Source organism: Lampetra fluviatilis, chromosome 70 (genome assembly GCF_964198595.1).
Source record: "Lampetra fluviatilis chromosome 70, kcLamFluv1.1, whole genome shotgun sequence".
Taxonomy (NCBI): domain Eukaryota; kingdom Metazoa; phylum Chordata; class Hyperoartia; order Petromyzontiformes; family Petromyzontidae; genus Lampetra; species Lampetra fluviatilis.
The window spans coordinates 3749831-3762662 of record NC_136344.1 but is presented as its reverse complement, the minus strand read 5'-3'; the positions used below and the strand labels follow the sequence as shown (position 1 = coordinate 3762662).

Genomic DNA, 12832 nt, shown 5'->3' with positions numbered 1-12832 from the left:
GCTTTAGGCCTAGCTGTAGGCTTTAGGCCGTTGTGAGTTAATTTTTAATTTAAATGTTTTAATTAAAAGCTATCTCAGGGAATTATAAGGGACTGTTACACTTGTTTAGCCAGGAACGCGTCACTGAGTCTAAAGGTTTTTTGTAGGGCCCTGCCAAGTGTTTGCAGTAGGGGGCGATGTTGCTACACGGACGGACGGACGGACGGACGGATGATATAATCTATTGTAGGCTGGTTCACTTCGTTCCTACCAGTAAAAACCTAGTAAACTTAGAAATATAACACAGAGAGTCGGCTAACACAACAGTCAACACCCTACCTGGTTGTTTCTGTGTTGTATCTCTCTGCTTGTGTGTCTGACTGTGTCTCTCTCTCTGTGTGTCTCTGTGTGTGTCTCTCTCTGTGTGTCTGTCTGTGTCTATGTTGTGTGTCTCTCTCTGTGTGTCTCTCTGTGTGTGTCTCTCTCTCTGTGTCTCTGTGTTTGTGTCTCTCTCTGTGTCTCTCTGTGTCTATGTTGTGTGTCTCTCTGTGTGTCTCTCTGTGTCTCTGTGTGTGTCTCTCTCTCTGTGTCTCTGTGTGTGTCTCTCTCTGTGTCTCTCTGTGTCTATGTTGTGTGTCTCTCTGTGTGTCTCTCTGTGTCTCTGTGTGTGTCTCTCTCTCTGTGTCTCTGTGTGTGTCTCTCTCTGTGTGTCTCTCTGTGTCTCTTTGTGTGTCTCTCTCTGCTTGTGAGTCTGACTGTGTGTGTCTCTCTCTGTGTGTTTCTGTGTGTGTCTCTCTCTCTGTGTCTGTGTGTCTCTCTCTGTCTGTGTTGTGTCTCTCTCTGTGTCTGTGTGTCTATGTTGTGTGTCTCTCTGTGTGTCTGTGTGTCTATGTTGTGTCTCTCTCTGTGTCTCTCTCTCTGTGTGTCTCTGTGTGTCTATGTTGTGTGTTTCTCTCTGTGTGTCTATGCTGTGTCTCTCTGTGTGTCTCTGTGTGTCTATGTTGTGTGTCTCTCTCTGTGTGTCTGTGTGTCTATGTTGTGTGTCCCTCTCTGTGTGTCTTTGTGTGTCTATGCTGTGTCTCTCTCTGTGTGTTTCTGTGTGTGTCTATGCTGTGTGTCTCTTTCTGTGTGTCTGTGTTGTGTGTCTCTCTCTCTGTCTCTGTGTGTCTATGCTGTGTCTCTGTGTGTCTGTGTTGTGTGTCTCTCTCTCTCTGTCTCTGTGTGTCTATGCTGTGTCTCTGTGTGTCTGTGCTGTGTGTCTCTCTCTCTCTCTCTGTGTGCCTATGTTGTGTGTCTATTTCTGTGTCTCTGTGTTGTGTGTCTCTCTCTCTGTCTCTGTGTGTCTATGCTGCGTCTCTGTGTGTCTGTGTTGTGTGTCTCTCTCTCTCTCTGTGTGTGCCTATGTTGTGTGTCTATTTCTGTGTCTCTGTTTTGTCTCTGTCTCAAATTTAGCAATCTTTGGAAGAGCGTTAATCAACCAGGTGAGGTGTTGACTGTTGTGATAGCCGACTCTCTGTGTTGTATTGCGTTACGTTTCTAAGTTTACTAGGTTCGTTTTTCGTAGCTGATGATGGTTGCTTGTGTTGCAATCGAAACGTCGTGCTCTATTATTTAATTAATTGTCTTGCTACGTGACTTTACCGAAACAACCAAAAAGTAATGTTACTCTATTTGATGTTTTATTTACTACGGAAAATATTACAGTGCTACGTGCACAACATTTTACTGATAGGAACGAAGTGAACCAGCCTACAATAGATTATATCGTCCGTCTGATGTCCGACATCGCCCCCTACTGCAAACACTTGGCAGGACCCTACAAAAACCTTTAGACTCAGTGACGCTTTCCTGGCTAAACAAGTGTAACATTCCCTTATAATTCCCTGAGATTGTTTTTAATTGAAACATTTAAATTTAAAATTAACTCATTCCCTGAGATTGTTTTTAATTAAAACATTTACATTAAAAATTAACTCACAGCGGCCTAAAGCCTACAGCTAGGCCTAAAGCCTAGAACTAGGCCTCAAACTCTCCCTTCGTATCGTCCGATTCGGTGTAGCAGCATCGCCCCCTGCTGCAAACACTTGGCAGGACCCTACAAAACCTTTAGACTTAGTGAGGCTTTCCTGGCTTAACAAGTGTAATAATACATTATGTTTCTATTCTTTGGTTATTCGTTCCTACCAGCCCACCCCGCAGGGACCTGTTTCTCATTCATGAGTTTAACAATTCTTAACTTTTTTGGTGAACCGTAACACATTTAATAACACTGACCCTATGGCCCATTCAGATGCAGTTACATTGTTGTGCTCCGACTTACGGACTGTTCGACTTACGCACGAATTGCGTTCGTAAGTCGGGGACGTGCGTGACGTAATCGCCTGCGCGATTACGTCACGCACATTCGGGACGTCACGACGCACTCTGCCGACAGGCGCCGTGGCGTCACGACGTGTCGATATTTATGCAGACGCTATTAACTCGCAAGCGTCATGACGTCATGTCACACTCTGCACGCGAGGGCAGGGGGTGGCTGCTACGCGTAGATCTTAACCCGGCGTCATGACGTCATTACGCATCGGAGACGGCCTACGTGATTACGTCATACGCGTATTGAAACGCCTTGTACGCGAGGGCGGCTGAAAGATGTGCCCCCCCCCCCATACGCCGTGACGTCATGAACGTCGTGACGTCACTACGCATCGCCGGATGTTCATCATCCTCACCTCTCACGTCCTGACGTCAAGACGCAACGGCATTCGCTTCCGCAGCCCTTGCCGTCGTGACGTAACGACGCGAGGACATAATTTTTACGGCGTGACGTCATGACGCACGACTGACACTCCGCTGCTTGACGTGTGACGTCACGACGCACGCAGCGCTCGTGACGTCATTTTGGCGGGAGGAGTTCCAGGGCCTGGCGCCGAAGGCTTTCTTCAAGTTGACCGGTTTTTTTTTTTTAACATTTATTTTAAAAATAATCTTTTCTCCCTCCCCTGCGCTATCGTTTAAACGTTCAAATGCTTGCCGCGTTCGGTGATGTGTAAACGTTAAATCGCCGAGGGGGTGGGTAAAAACGCGAGCCCGTTCTGCTTCCTGAGGTAAACTTTTCAGCGATGAGCCGTGGGAGACCAGGCCTGGGCCTCGGCTCGCGTTGAGGATTATAAACACGCAACTTCTCCGCCGCTTCTCCTCCAAACACGCACATAGACACACATCGCTAATCAGCAAACGCCAATAGCATCCAAAATTAATCTTCCGTGAGGCGGACCGTATCCAACATTTTCGAGGCCTCACATCAAGCCAAGCGGAGCGCCGCGTTCATTTGATCCGATCGGTCAGTGCCATGTCATCCCCCACTCCTCCTCATCATCATCCTCGGGCCAATGCCTCCCACACGCCCGCCAACAATGCCCGGCCCGCCAATGCCCTCCCGGCTGCCTTCACCGACGCCCCCGCTAACACCTTGGCCAATGCCCCCAGTGCGTTGGCAAATGCCCCTCACGTAGCCAATGCCCCCAATGCGCAGGCAAACGCCTCCGACGAGATGTGCGATGCGCTGGTCAACGCGTCGCATGAAGTAGCGAACGTCCCCAATGCATTAATATCAGTCGCCAACGTCCCTGCCCATCCACTCGCCAATGCCCCCGGCGGTGCGCCGGCCAATGCCCCTCAGACTGCGAATGCCCCCAATGCATGGGCCAATGCCTCTGCCCCTCACACATTGGCCAATGCCCCCAATGCATTGGTCAATGCCCCTCACACACTGGTCAATGCCCCTGCATCTCACACATTGGCCAATGCCCCCAATGCATTGGCCAATGCCCCTGACACATTGGCCAATGCCCCTACTCACACACTAGTCAATGCCCCTCACACATTGGTCAATTCCCCTCACACATTGGCCAATGCCCCTACTCACACATTGGCCAATGCCCCTACTCACACATTGGCCAATGCCCCTACTCACACATTGGCCAATGCCCCTACTCACACATTGGCCAATGCCCCTACTCACACATTTGCCAATGCCCCTACTTACACATTGGCCAATGCCCCTACTCACACATTTGCCAATGCCCCTACTTACACATTGGCCAATGCCCCTACTCACACATTGGCCAATGCCCCTACTCACACATTGGCCAATGCCCCTACTACTCACACATTGGCCAATGCCCCTACTCACACATTTGCCAATGCCCCTACTTACACATTGGCCAATGCCCCTACTACTCACACATTGGCCAATGCCCCTACTCACACATTGGCCAATTCCCCTACTCCTCACACATTGGCCAATGCCCCTCGGGCGTTATCCAATGCCCCTCATGTGCTAGCCAATGCCCCTGAGGCATTGGCTATTGCTCCTCGTACACTGGCCAATGCCTCTGAGAGGGTAGCCAATGCCCCTGCATCTTATACATTAGCCAATGCCTCTAATACATTAGCCAATGCCCCTAATACTATAGCCCATACCCCTAATGCATTAGCCAATGCTCCAAATACATTAGCCAATGCCCCTAATGTATTAGCCAATGCCCCTAGCACATTATCCCATACCCCTAATGCATTAGCCAATGCCCCTAATACTATAGCCCATGCCCCTAACACACTATCCCATACCCCTAATGCATTAGCCCATGCCCCTAATACTATAGCCCATGCCCCTAGCACATTGTCCCATACCCCTAATGCATTAGCCCATGCCCTTAATACTATAGCCCATGCCCCTAACGCATTGTCTCATACCCCCAATGCATTAGCCCATGCCCCAAATGTATTGGCCAATGGCCCCGAGGCGTTGGCTCACGCACCCAGTGAGCCCGGGACCCGCCTGGGCGTCCACTCCTTCTCGCTGTGCGCGAGGGAGCGGCCCGTGGAGGCCCTGAGCGTCTCCCTGCCGGGCTGCCTGCTGCTGTGGCTCGGGGAGAGGGGAGACCCGCGTCTCTCCACACTTGCGGTGGCGCTCGCCACTCGCCTGGTGAGACTGTGGCACGCGCTTGGACCGTGACGCACACGCGCAAAGTCTGTCACGCACACGCGCAAAGTCTGTCACGCACACACACAACAACAACCGCCATTCGCCACTAAGTGGCGGTGAGGTCACCACGACGCTTGTGCCAGGCCATGTGCACCCTGAGGCCACGTGAAGTGTCGAACGCCCGCTGGCAGGAGGTCACGGGGCAGACCCAGGTGCCACGGGTCGACTGACCGAGATGACCGAGATGACTGGCTGATGCACCACCTGTGCCCCCTACTGTGCCAACTTGCTGTGCTTTAGCCACCCGGCGCTCCGCTCGTTGTTGTGAGCGTCGCTCCTCCGCCCTCCGTTGTTGTTGGAGGGCGACTGCCTCCAACTGCCCAGTAGCGTCCTTCACGAGCCTCCTCCACTGAGGCCGATCTTGACACCGCTGGTACCAGTCATCGGCAAGTCCACTCAGCTCCACGTCCTCCTGTACCACATCACTCCATCTCTTCTCTAGCCCGTGCCGCGCCCGTTTAGCCCTCTCGATCCGGCCGAACAAAAGCTGTTTAGGCATGCGGTGGCTGGGCATGCGGGCTACATGACCCAGCCAACGCAGCCTTGCCTGCCGGAGGAGCTCACTGATGGGACTTTGCCCAGATCTTTCAAGGACTTGTGAGCTCCTCACACAATCCAGCCTGGTTAAACCCAGGATGGATCGTAGGCAGGCCAGCCTAAATGTTTCCAACCGGCGAAGATGCTCCACTAGGGGGGTCCACGTTTCGCAAGCGTAGAGAAGGGAGGGAATGACCGTGGCCGAGAAGACCTGAAGCTTCGTGCGGAGCGACAGACCAGGTAGCTTCCACACAGCGTTACGCAACCGATGAAAAGATATTGCCGCTCGACTGATTCGGAGTGAGACCTCTGCTGATAAACTGGAGCCGGTCATAAGCACACTGCCCAGGTATGGGAAACTCTCCACTCTCTCCACAACTGCCCCATCACCGATTGGGAGTTGTGGGGGTGGAGTGCCTGATGGTACAAAATACCCAGGCAGTTGCTTAGTTTTGGTGGGGCTGATGGTAAGGCCCCACCTCTTAGTGGCACGCTCCAGTCTCAGCAGCAGCGTCTCCAACTCCTCTTCTGAATGAGCAGCTATTACCAAATCATCGCCATACATAACGTGGTTGACCAATAGGGAGCCATCCCTTGATCGCACCCGGGCGTCGATCAGCCTCCCATTATATCTGTACCAAATGGTAATTCCCCCGGTACAGCTATTGAAGGCTTCACGAACTACGCAGTCGAAATAGATGTTAAATAATGTGGGAGCCAGAGGACATCCCTGTCGCACCCCAAGGTGTACAGGGAAAGGCTCCGACTCCCGGCCACGTAGTTTTACCCGGGCCCGCTCACCATCATGAAGGTCCTTAATGATCGTGAGCAGAGGGTCAGGGACTCCGAAAGCACGAAGAACAACCCAGAGCCCAGTCCTACTGATGGTATCATAGGCCTTGACCAGGTCAATAAAGCAGAGATGTAGGTCTTTTTGGAATTCCCTACACCTCTGCTGTAGCAGACGGACAGAAAATATGGCATCTGTGCAGGACCGCCCTTTCCTGAAACCGCATTGGGGCTCCGCAAGCCTCTCCTCAGCGTGCCTAGCAAGGCGATGTTGAATAATCCTTGCCAGGACCTTACCTGGCACACTGAGGAGTGAGATGCCCCTGTAGTTGTTACAGTCGGTACGGTCCCCCTTCTTAAAGAGGGGGACCACCAGGGCATCCTTCCAGTCCTGCGGAACCCGTCCAGTGGTCCAGACTGTTGTTATGATGTCATATAGGGCAGTCTGTGCACAAACGCCACCCTCCCTCAGCATTTCGCTTGGGAGATCATCTCTGCCCGGTGCCTTCCCTGGTCTCAGACTCCGGATCGCCCTCAGTACTTCCTCCATCTCCTCAGCAACCCGCGACCACCACCCATCCTTACAGCGCCTTACGGCTCTCCGAACCTCCGAGCGAAGGCTGCGGTAAACCTCCTCATTCTCTGACGTGGGATGCTGTAGGCGATGAGAGTGGGCCTGTCGCTTTTTCTCAATTAACCTGAACACCTCCTCCGTCAGCCAGGGTTTCTGGGGAGGTCTGGACCGCGTACCCAAAGCAGCCATTGCAGCTGCATGAGTCACAGTCTTAAACCTCGCCCATTTACCCTCGACATCAGGTGGAGTGGGGGACGATGCCAACCCCAGCTGCAAGCAATGATGAAATTCTCGCTTGCAACTTTCATCAGCTAGCTGAGACCAGGCCACTTTTGGTTGGAATGGGGTCCTGGGTGTACACCCACCACCGGAGTGGAAGAATGACAGGCGCATCTTACAGATGACTAGTCGCACACACACAATCACACACGCACACACACACACAATCTCGCACGCACACACACCAGTCTGTCACACACACAATCTCGCACGCACACACACACACAATCTCGCACGCACACACACACACCAGTCTGTCACACACACAATCTCGCACACACACACACAATCACACACGCACACACACACGCACACACACGCACACACACCAGTCTGTCACACACAATCTCGCACGAACACACAGCAGTCTGTCACACACACACACAATCCCGCACGCACACACACACACACAATCTCGCACACACACAATCTCGCACACACACAATCACACACGCACACACACACACGCACACACACACACGCACACACACACACAATCACACACACAATCACGCACACGCACGCCAGTCTGTCACATGCACACACACCAGTCTGTCACACACACACAATCACGCACACACACACACAATCATACACACACACACAATCACACACACACACAATCATACACACACACTCAATCACACACGCACACACACACAACGCCTGCCACACTCACACACTCCTGACTGCCTCACACACAGAACCCTGACTGTCTCACACACACATTCCTGTCTCGCACGCTCCTCTCTCGCACATGATCATGGTGCAGATGAAATCTGACAAGCCCAACTTGTTGGTGTTGGTTGTGGATAGAGCCGAGTCATGTCTCCCGCTCTGTCTGCCTGTCTCTGCCTCCCTGTCTCCCCGTACCTCCCCATGCCTCCCTCTGTCTCCCCGTGTCTCCCCACATCTCCCCATGTCTCCCCATGTCTCCCCGTACCTCCCCGTGCCTCCCTCTGTCTCCCCGTGTCTCCCCACATCTCCCCATGTCTCCCCGTGTCTCCCTCTGTCTCGCCGTGCCTCCCCGTGTCTCCCGTGTCTCCCTCTGTCTCCCCACATCTCCCCATGTCTCCCCGTGTCTCCCTCTGTCTCCCCGTACCTCCCCATGTCTCCCCGTGTCTCCCTCTGTCTCCCCGTACCTCCCCATGTCTCCCCGTGTCTCCCTCTGTCTCCCCGTACCTCCCCATGTCTCCCCGTGTCTCTCGTGCCTCCCTGTGTCTCCCCACATCTCCCCATGTCTCCCCGTGTCTCCCCACATCTCCCCACGTCTTCCCGTGCCTCCCTCTGTCTCCCCGTGTCTCCCCACATCTCCCCACATCTCCCCATGTCTCCCCGTGCCTCCCTCTGTCTCTCCGTGTCTCCCCACATCTCCCCGTGTCTCCCCGTGCCTCCCTCTGTCTCCCCGTGCCTCCCTTTGTCTCCCCGTGTCTCCCCACATCTCCCTACATCTCGCCATGTCTCCCCGTGCCTCCCTCTGTCTCCCCGTGTCTCCCCACGTCTCCCCGTGTCTCCCGTGCAGGACACGATGCCGATTGGCAGCTCGCTGCTGGGAGACCACGCCGAGGGGTTCTCCTGTGCCCTCGCCCAGCGCCTGGGTGAGCCCCTCACCCTGGACCCCCAAACCCTCACCCTGAACCCCTAAAAAATCACCCTGGACCCCAAACCCTCACCCTGGACCCCCGAAAAATCACCCTGGACCCCCAAACCCTCACCCGGGACCCCAAACCCTCACCCTGAACCCCCGAAAAATCACCCTGGTCCCCCAAACTTTCACCCTGGACCCCCGAAAAATCACCCTGGATCCCAAATCCCTCACCCGGGACCCCCGAAAAATCACCCTGGATCCCAAATCCCTCACCCGGGACCCCAAACTCTCACCCTGAACCCCAAAACCCTCACCTTAGACCCTAAAAAATCACCCCCGAAAAATCACCCTGGATCCCAAATCCCTCACCCTGGACCCCCAGACCCTCACCCTGGACCCCCAAACAATCACAGTGAGATCAGCAAGGCATTGTGGTTCATTCGTGGCAAGCACCAGGTACTCCGACGTAGAAGAGGCCAAGGAACAGTTCAGATATCCGTCACTGTTATTGGTTGTGAGTGGGAATTAAACGCGGGTCACAGGGTACGTAGCCCACTCACTCACTCTGTAGAGCAGGGGGAGATCACACACACTTCACTCATTCACTCTGTAGTACAGGGGGAGATCACACAAACTCCACTCACTCTGTAGAACAGGGGGAGATCACACAAACTCCACTCACTCACTCTGTAGAACAGGGGGAGATCACACAAACTCCACTCACTCACTCTGTAGAACAGGGGGAGATCACACAAACTCCACTCACTCTGTAGAACAGGGGGAGATCACACAAACTCCACTCACTCTGTAGAACAGGGGGAGATCACACAAACTCCACTCACTCACTCTGTAGAACAGGGGGAGATCACACAAACTCCACTCACTCACTCTGTAGAACAGGGGGAGATCACACAAACTCCACTCACTCACTCTGTAGAACAGGGGGAGATCACACAAACTCCACTCACTCACTCTGTAGAACAGGGTGAGATCACACAAACTCCACTCACTCACTCTGTAGAACAGGGGGAGATCACACACACTTCACTCATTCACTCTGTAGTACAGGGGGAGATCACACAAACTCCACTCACTCTGTAGAACAGGGGGAGATCACACAAACTCCACTCACTCACTCTGTAGAACAGGGGGAGATCACACAAACTCCACTCACTCACTCTGTAGAACAGGGGAGATCACACAAACTCCACTCACTCACTCTGTAGAACAGGGGGAGATCACACAAACTCCACTCACTCACTCTGTAGAACAGGGGGAGATCACACAAACTCCACTCACTCACTCTGTAGAACAGGGAGAGATCACACAAACTCCACTCACTCACTCTGTAGAACAGGGGGAGATCACACAAACTCCACTCACTCACTCTGTAGAACAGGGAGAGATCACACAAACTCCACTCACTCACTCTGTAGAACAGGGGGAGATCACACAAACTCCACTCACTCACTCTGTAGAACAGGGGGAGATCACACAAACTCCACTCACTCACTCTGTAGAACAGGGGGAGATCACACAAACTCCACTCACTCACTCTGCAGAACAGAGGGAGAACACACAAACTCCACTCACTCACTCAACTGGAAGCCGATGTGTGCGTGACGTGCGTGCGTGCATAACACGTGTGTTTCACGCGTGTGTCCGCGCCTGCAGCCAAGCGCACGGGCAAGCAGGTGTTCGCCAGCGTGAACCTGCCGGGGCTCGACGCGGCCTCGCTGGCGCTGCTGGAGCAGCAGCTGCGGCACGAGATGGAGGAGAGGCCCGACAGGTTCTGACGTGGCCGTCGATGCCGAACTGATGATACAAGTGCATCGCAGCTCCCGGCGGCTCCCTAATGTCGGAAGGGAGAGCGTTCCAGACGGCCGCAGGAGCGCGTCTGAAAGCGCCGCGCGACGCGGCGATCACCGTCTCTGTTTGATGGCCAGCCGAGAGCCGCCTCCGCCACTGCGAGGATGACCGGAGTTGACGCGACGGCGAGAAAAACCAACGTCACGCGAACTCCGCTCACCACACAGAGGCCCACAGACTCGCCACACAGAGACCCATAGACTCACACAGAGACCCATAGACTCACCATACAGAGACCCATAGACTCATCACACAGAGACCCACAGACTCACCACACAGAGACCCATAGACTCACACAGAGACCCGTAGACTCACACAGAGACCCGTCGATTCACCACACAGAGACCCATAGACTCACACAGAGACCCATAGACTCACACGGAGACCCATAGACTCACCACACAGAGACCCATAGACTCACACAGAGACCCATAGACTCACCATACAGCACCATATTTTAACACTAAAGCAGTCACTGACTCGCAACAACTTGCAATCATAAGTGACAGAGTTAATTTCGGATAAAATCAATGAAAATGGGGTATGACGATAGCGTAAAAATGAGATGTGTTAGAGCAACTCTGAGATCACATTTGGAATCGGCACCCTGAAATTAGTCTAGAACAGCTGCAAGAGTCCAGGCCAGAAAAAACATGCTTTTTTTTGTTGACCAGTGTAAGTGACAGAGTTAATTTCGGATAAAATCAATGAAAATGGGGTATGCCGATAGCATAAAAATGAGATGTGTTAGAGCAACTCTGAGATCACATTTGGAATCGGCACCCTGAAATTAGTCTAGAACAGCTGCAAGAGTCCAGGCCAGAAAAAAGGTTTTTTTTGTTGACCAGTGTAAGTGACAGAGTTAATTTCGGATAAAATCAATGAAAATGGGGTATGCCGATAGCATAAAAATGAGATGTGATGGAGCAAATATGAGATCAGATTTGGAATCAGAACCCTGAAATGATTCTAGATTTGAAGCTTTCGTGACTGCAAGGAATCATATTCTTAGGTTTTTTCGGTAAAGTCACGTAGGTAAAACATTAAAATTAATGAAAATAAAATAAAAACAAAAATCATGACGTTTCGGAGGCAACACAAGTCTCCGTCATCAGGTGGGACCGTCACAGCCGAATTAGCTGCATCAAGGTGCTCTTGATGCAGCTAATTCGTGACTTTACCGGAAAAAACTTAAGAATATGATACCCTGAAATGAATCTAAAACAGCTGCAAGAGTCCAGGCCAGAAAAACATGCTTTTTTTTGTTGACCAGTGTAATTAATCAGGATGCATTGCTCCAATGCCATCCTAATATCGGAAGAGCGTTCCAGACGGCCGCAGAAGTGCATGTGAAAGCGAGCGATGCGGTGCCCGTCTTTGATTGATGGCCAGCCAAAAGCCACTTGCGAGGATGACCGGAGTTTGCATGAAGGTTTATGGAAAGCACTTTGTGTGTGTGTGTGTAACGAGCGAGACCTCGTACCGTATTCGTTGGGCAACCGAAAGCCAACGCGGCTCGGCAAGCACTGGACGGACAACGGTCGGATCTTGCAGTTGCCCCGTCCCGACACGTGCCAGGGGATTTTGTACACGCAGCAGCTTGGCAATGTTTTTGCCAGACCTCCCGTAGAGTAGCGGGTTGCAATAACCGAGCCTTGTCGATGCTATGCCATTAGCCAAGTGGCAAACGTTAGAGCGCATTTAACACGACGAAGCGGAGATGTGGTGTCATGGTTGGTTCTTGATATTTTTTTGGGGGGGTGGGGGGGGGGCTGGTGGTGAGATCGCCGCCTTAATGAAATGCCTCCAGACAGACGATTAATAAAGTTGCCGTATGATGAAAAAAAACGTGGTTGATTACTGTTATACGTTGCGTGTGAATTGCTGTCCCAACACACTGGCGGTGTGGTGAGATTTTGACTACCTCGCCTGGTATGCAGGAGGTCACGGATTAAATCCCAACCCCGACGCCTGCTGCTGTATATTTGGAGTTTGCGTGTCTCTCTCTCAGTGGTGAGATGTTAACTACCTCGCCTGGTACGCAGGAGGTCACGGATTAAATCCCAACCCTGACGCCCGCTGCTGTATATTTGGAGTTTGCGTGTCTTTCTCTCTCAGTGGTGAGATGTTAACTACCTCGCCTGGTATGCAGGAGGTCACGGATTAAATCCCA

General features: G+C 52.5%; 1 protein-coding gene across 1 annotated transcript; it reads left to right on the top strand.

The window, feature by feature from the left end:
- The first annotated feature begins 2877 nt into the window (after positions 1–2877).
- PSMG4 (proteasome assembly chaperone 4) lies at positions 2878–12408 on the top strand. Its single transcript, XM_078883337.1, has 3 exons — positions 2878–4963; positions 8725–8800; positions 10465–12408. The coding sequence occupies exons 1-3, from the start codon at positions 3326–3328 to the stop codon at positions 10584–10586; spliced, it is 1836 nt and encodes a 611-aa protein (XP_078739463.1). The 5' UTR covers positions 2878–3325; the 3' UTR covers positions 10587–12408.
- The last annotated feature ends 424 nt before the right edge of the window (positions 12409–12832 follow it).

Excerpts from the sequence above, each read along its gene's own strand:
- PSMG4 (XM_078883337.1), top strand. The coding sequence starts at position 3,326 with ATGTCATCCCCCACTCCTCCTCATCATCATCCTCGGGCCAATGCCTCC. Across the intron at positions 4,964-8,724 it reads TGGCGCTCGCCACTCGCCTG|GACACGATGCCGATTGGCAG; the intron begins GTGAGACTGTGG and ends TCTCCCGTGCAG. Across the intron at positions 8,801-10,464 it reads TGCCCTCGCCCAGCGCCTGG|CCAAGCGCACGGGCAAGCAG; the intron begins GTGAGCCCCTCA and ends CCGCGCCTGCAG.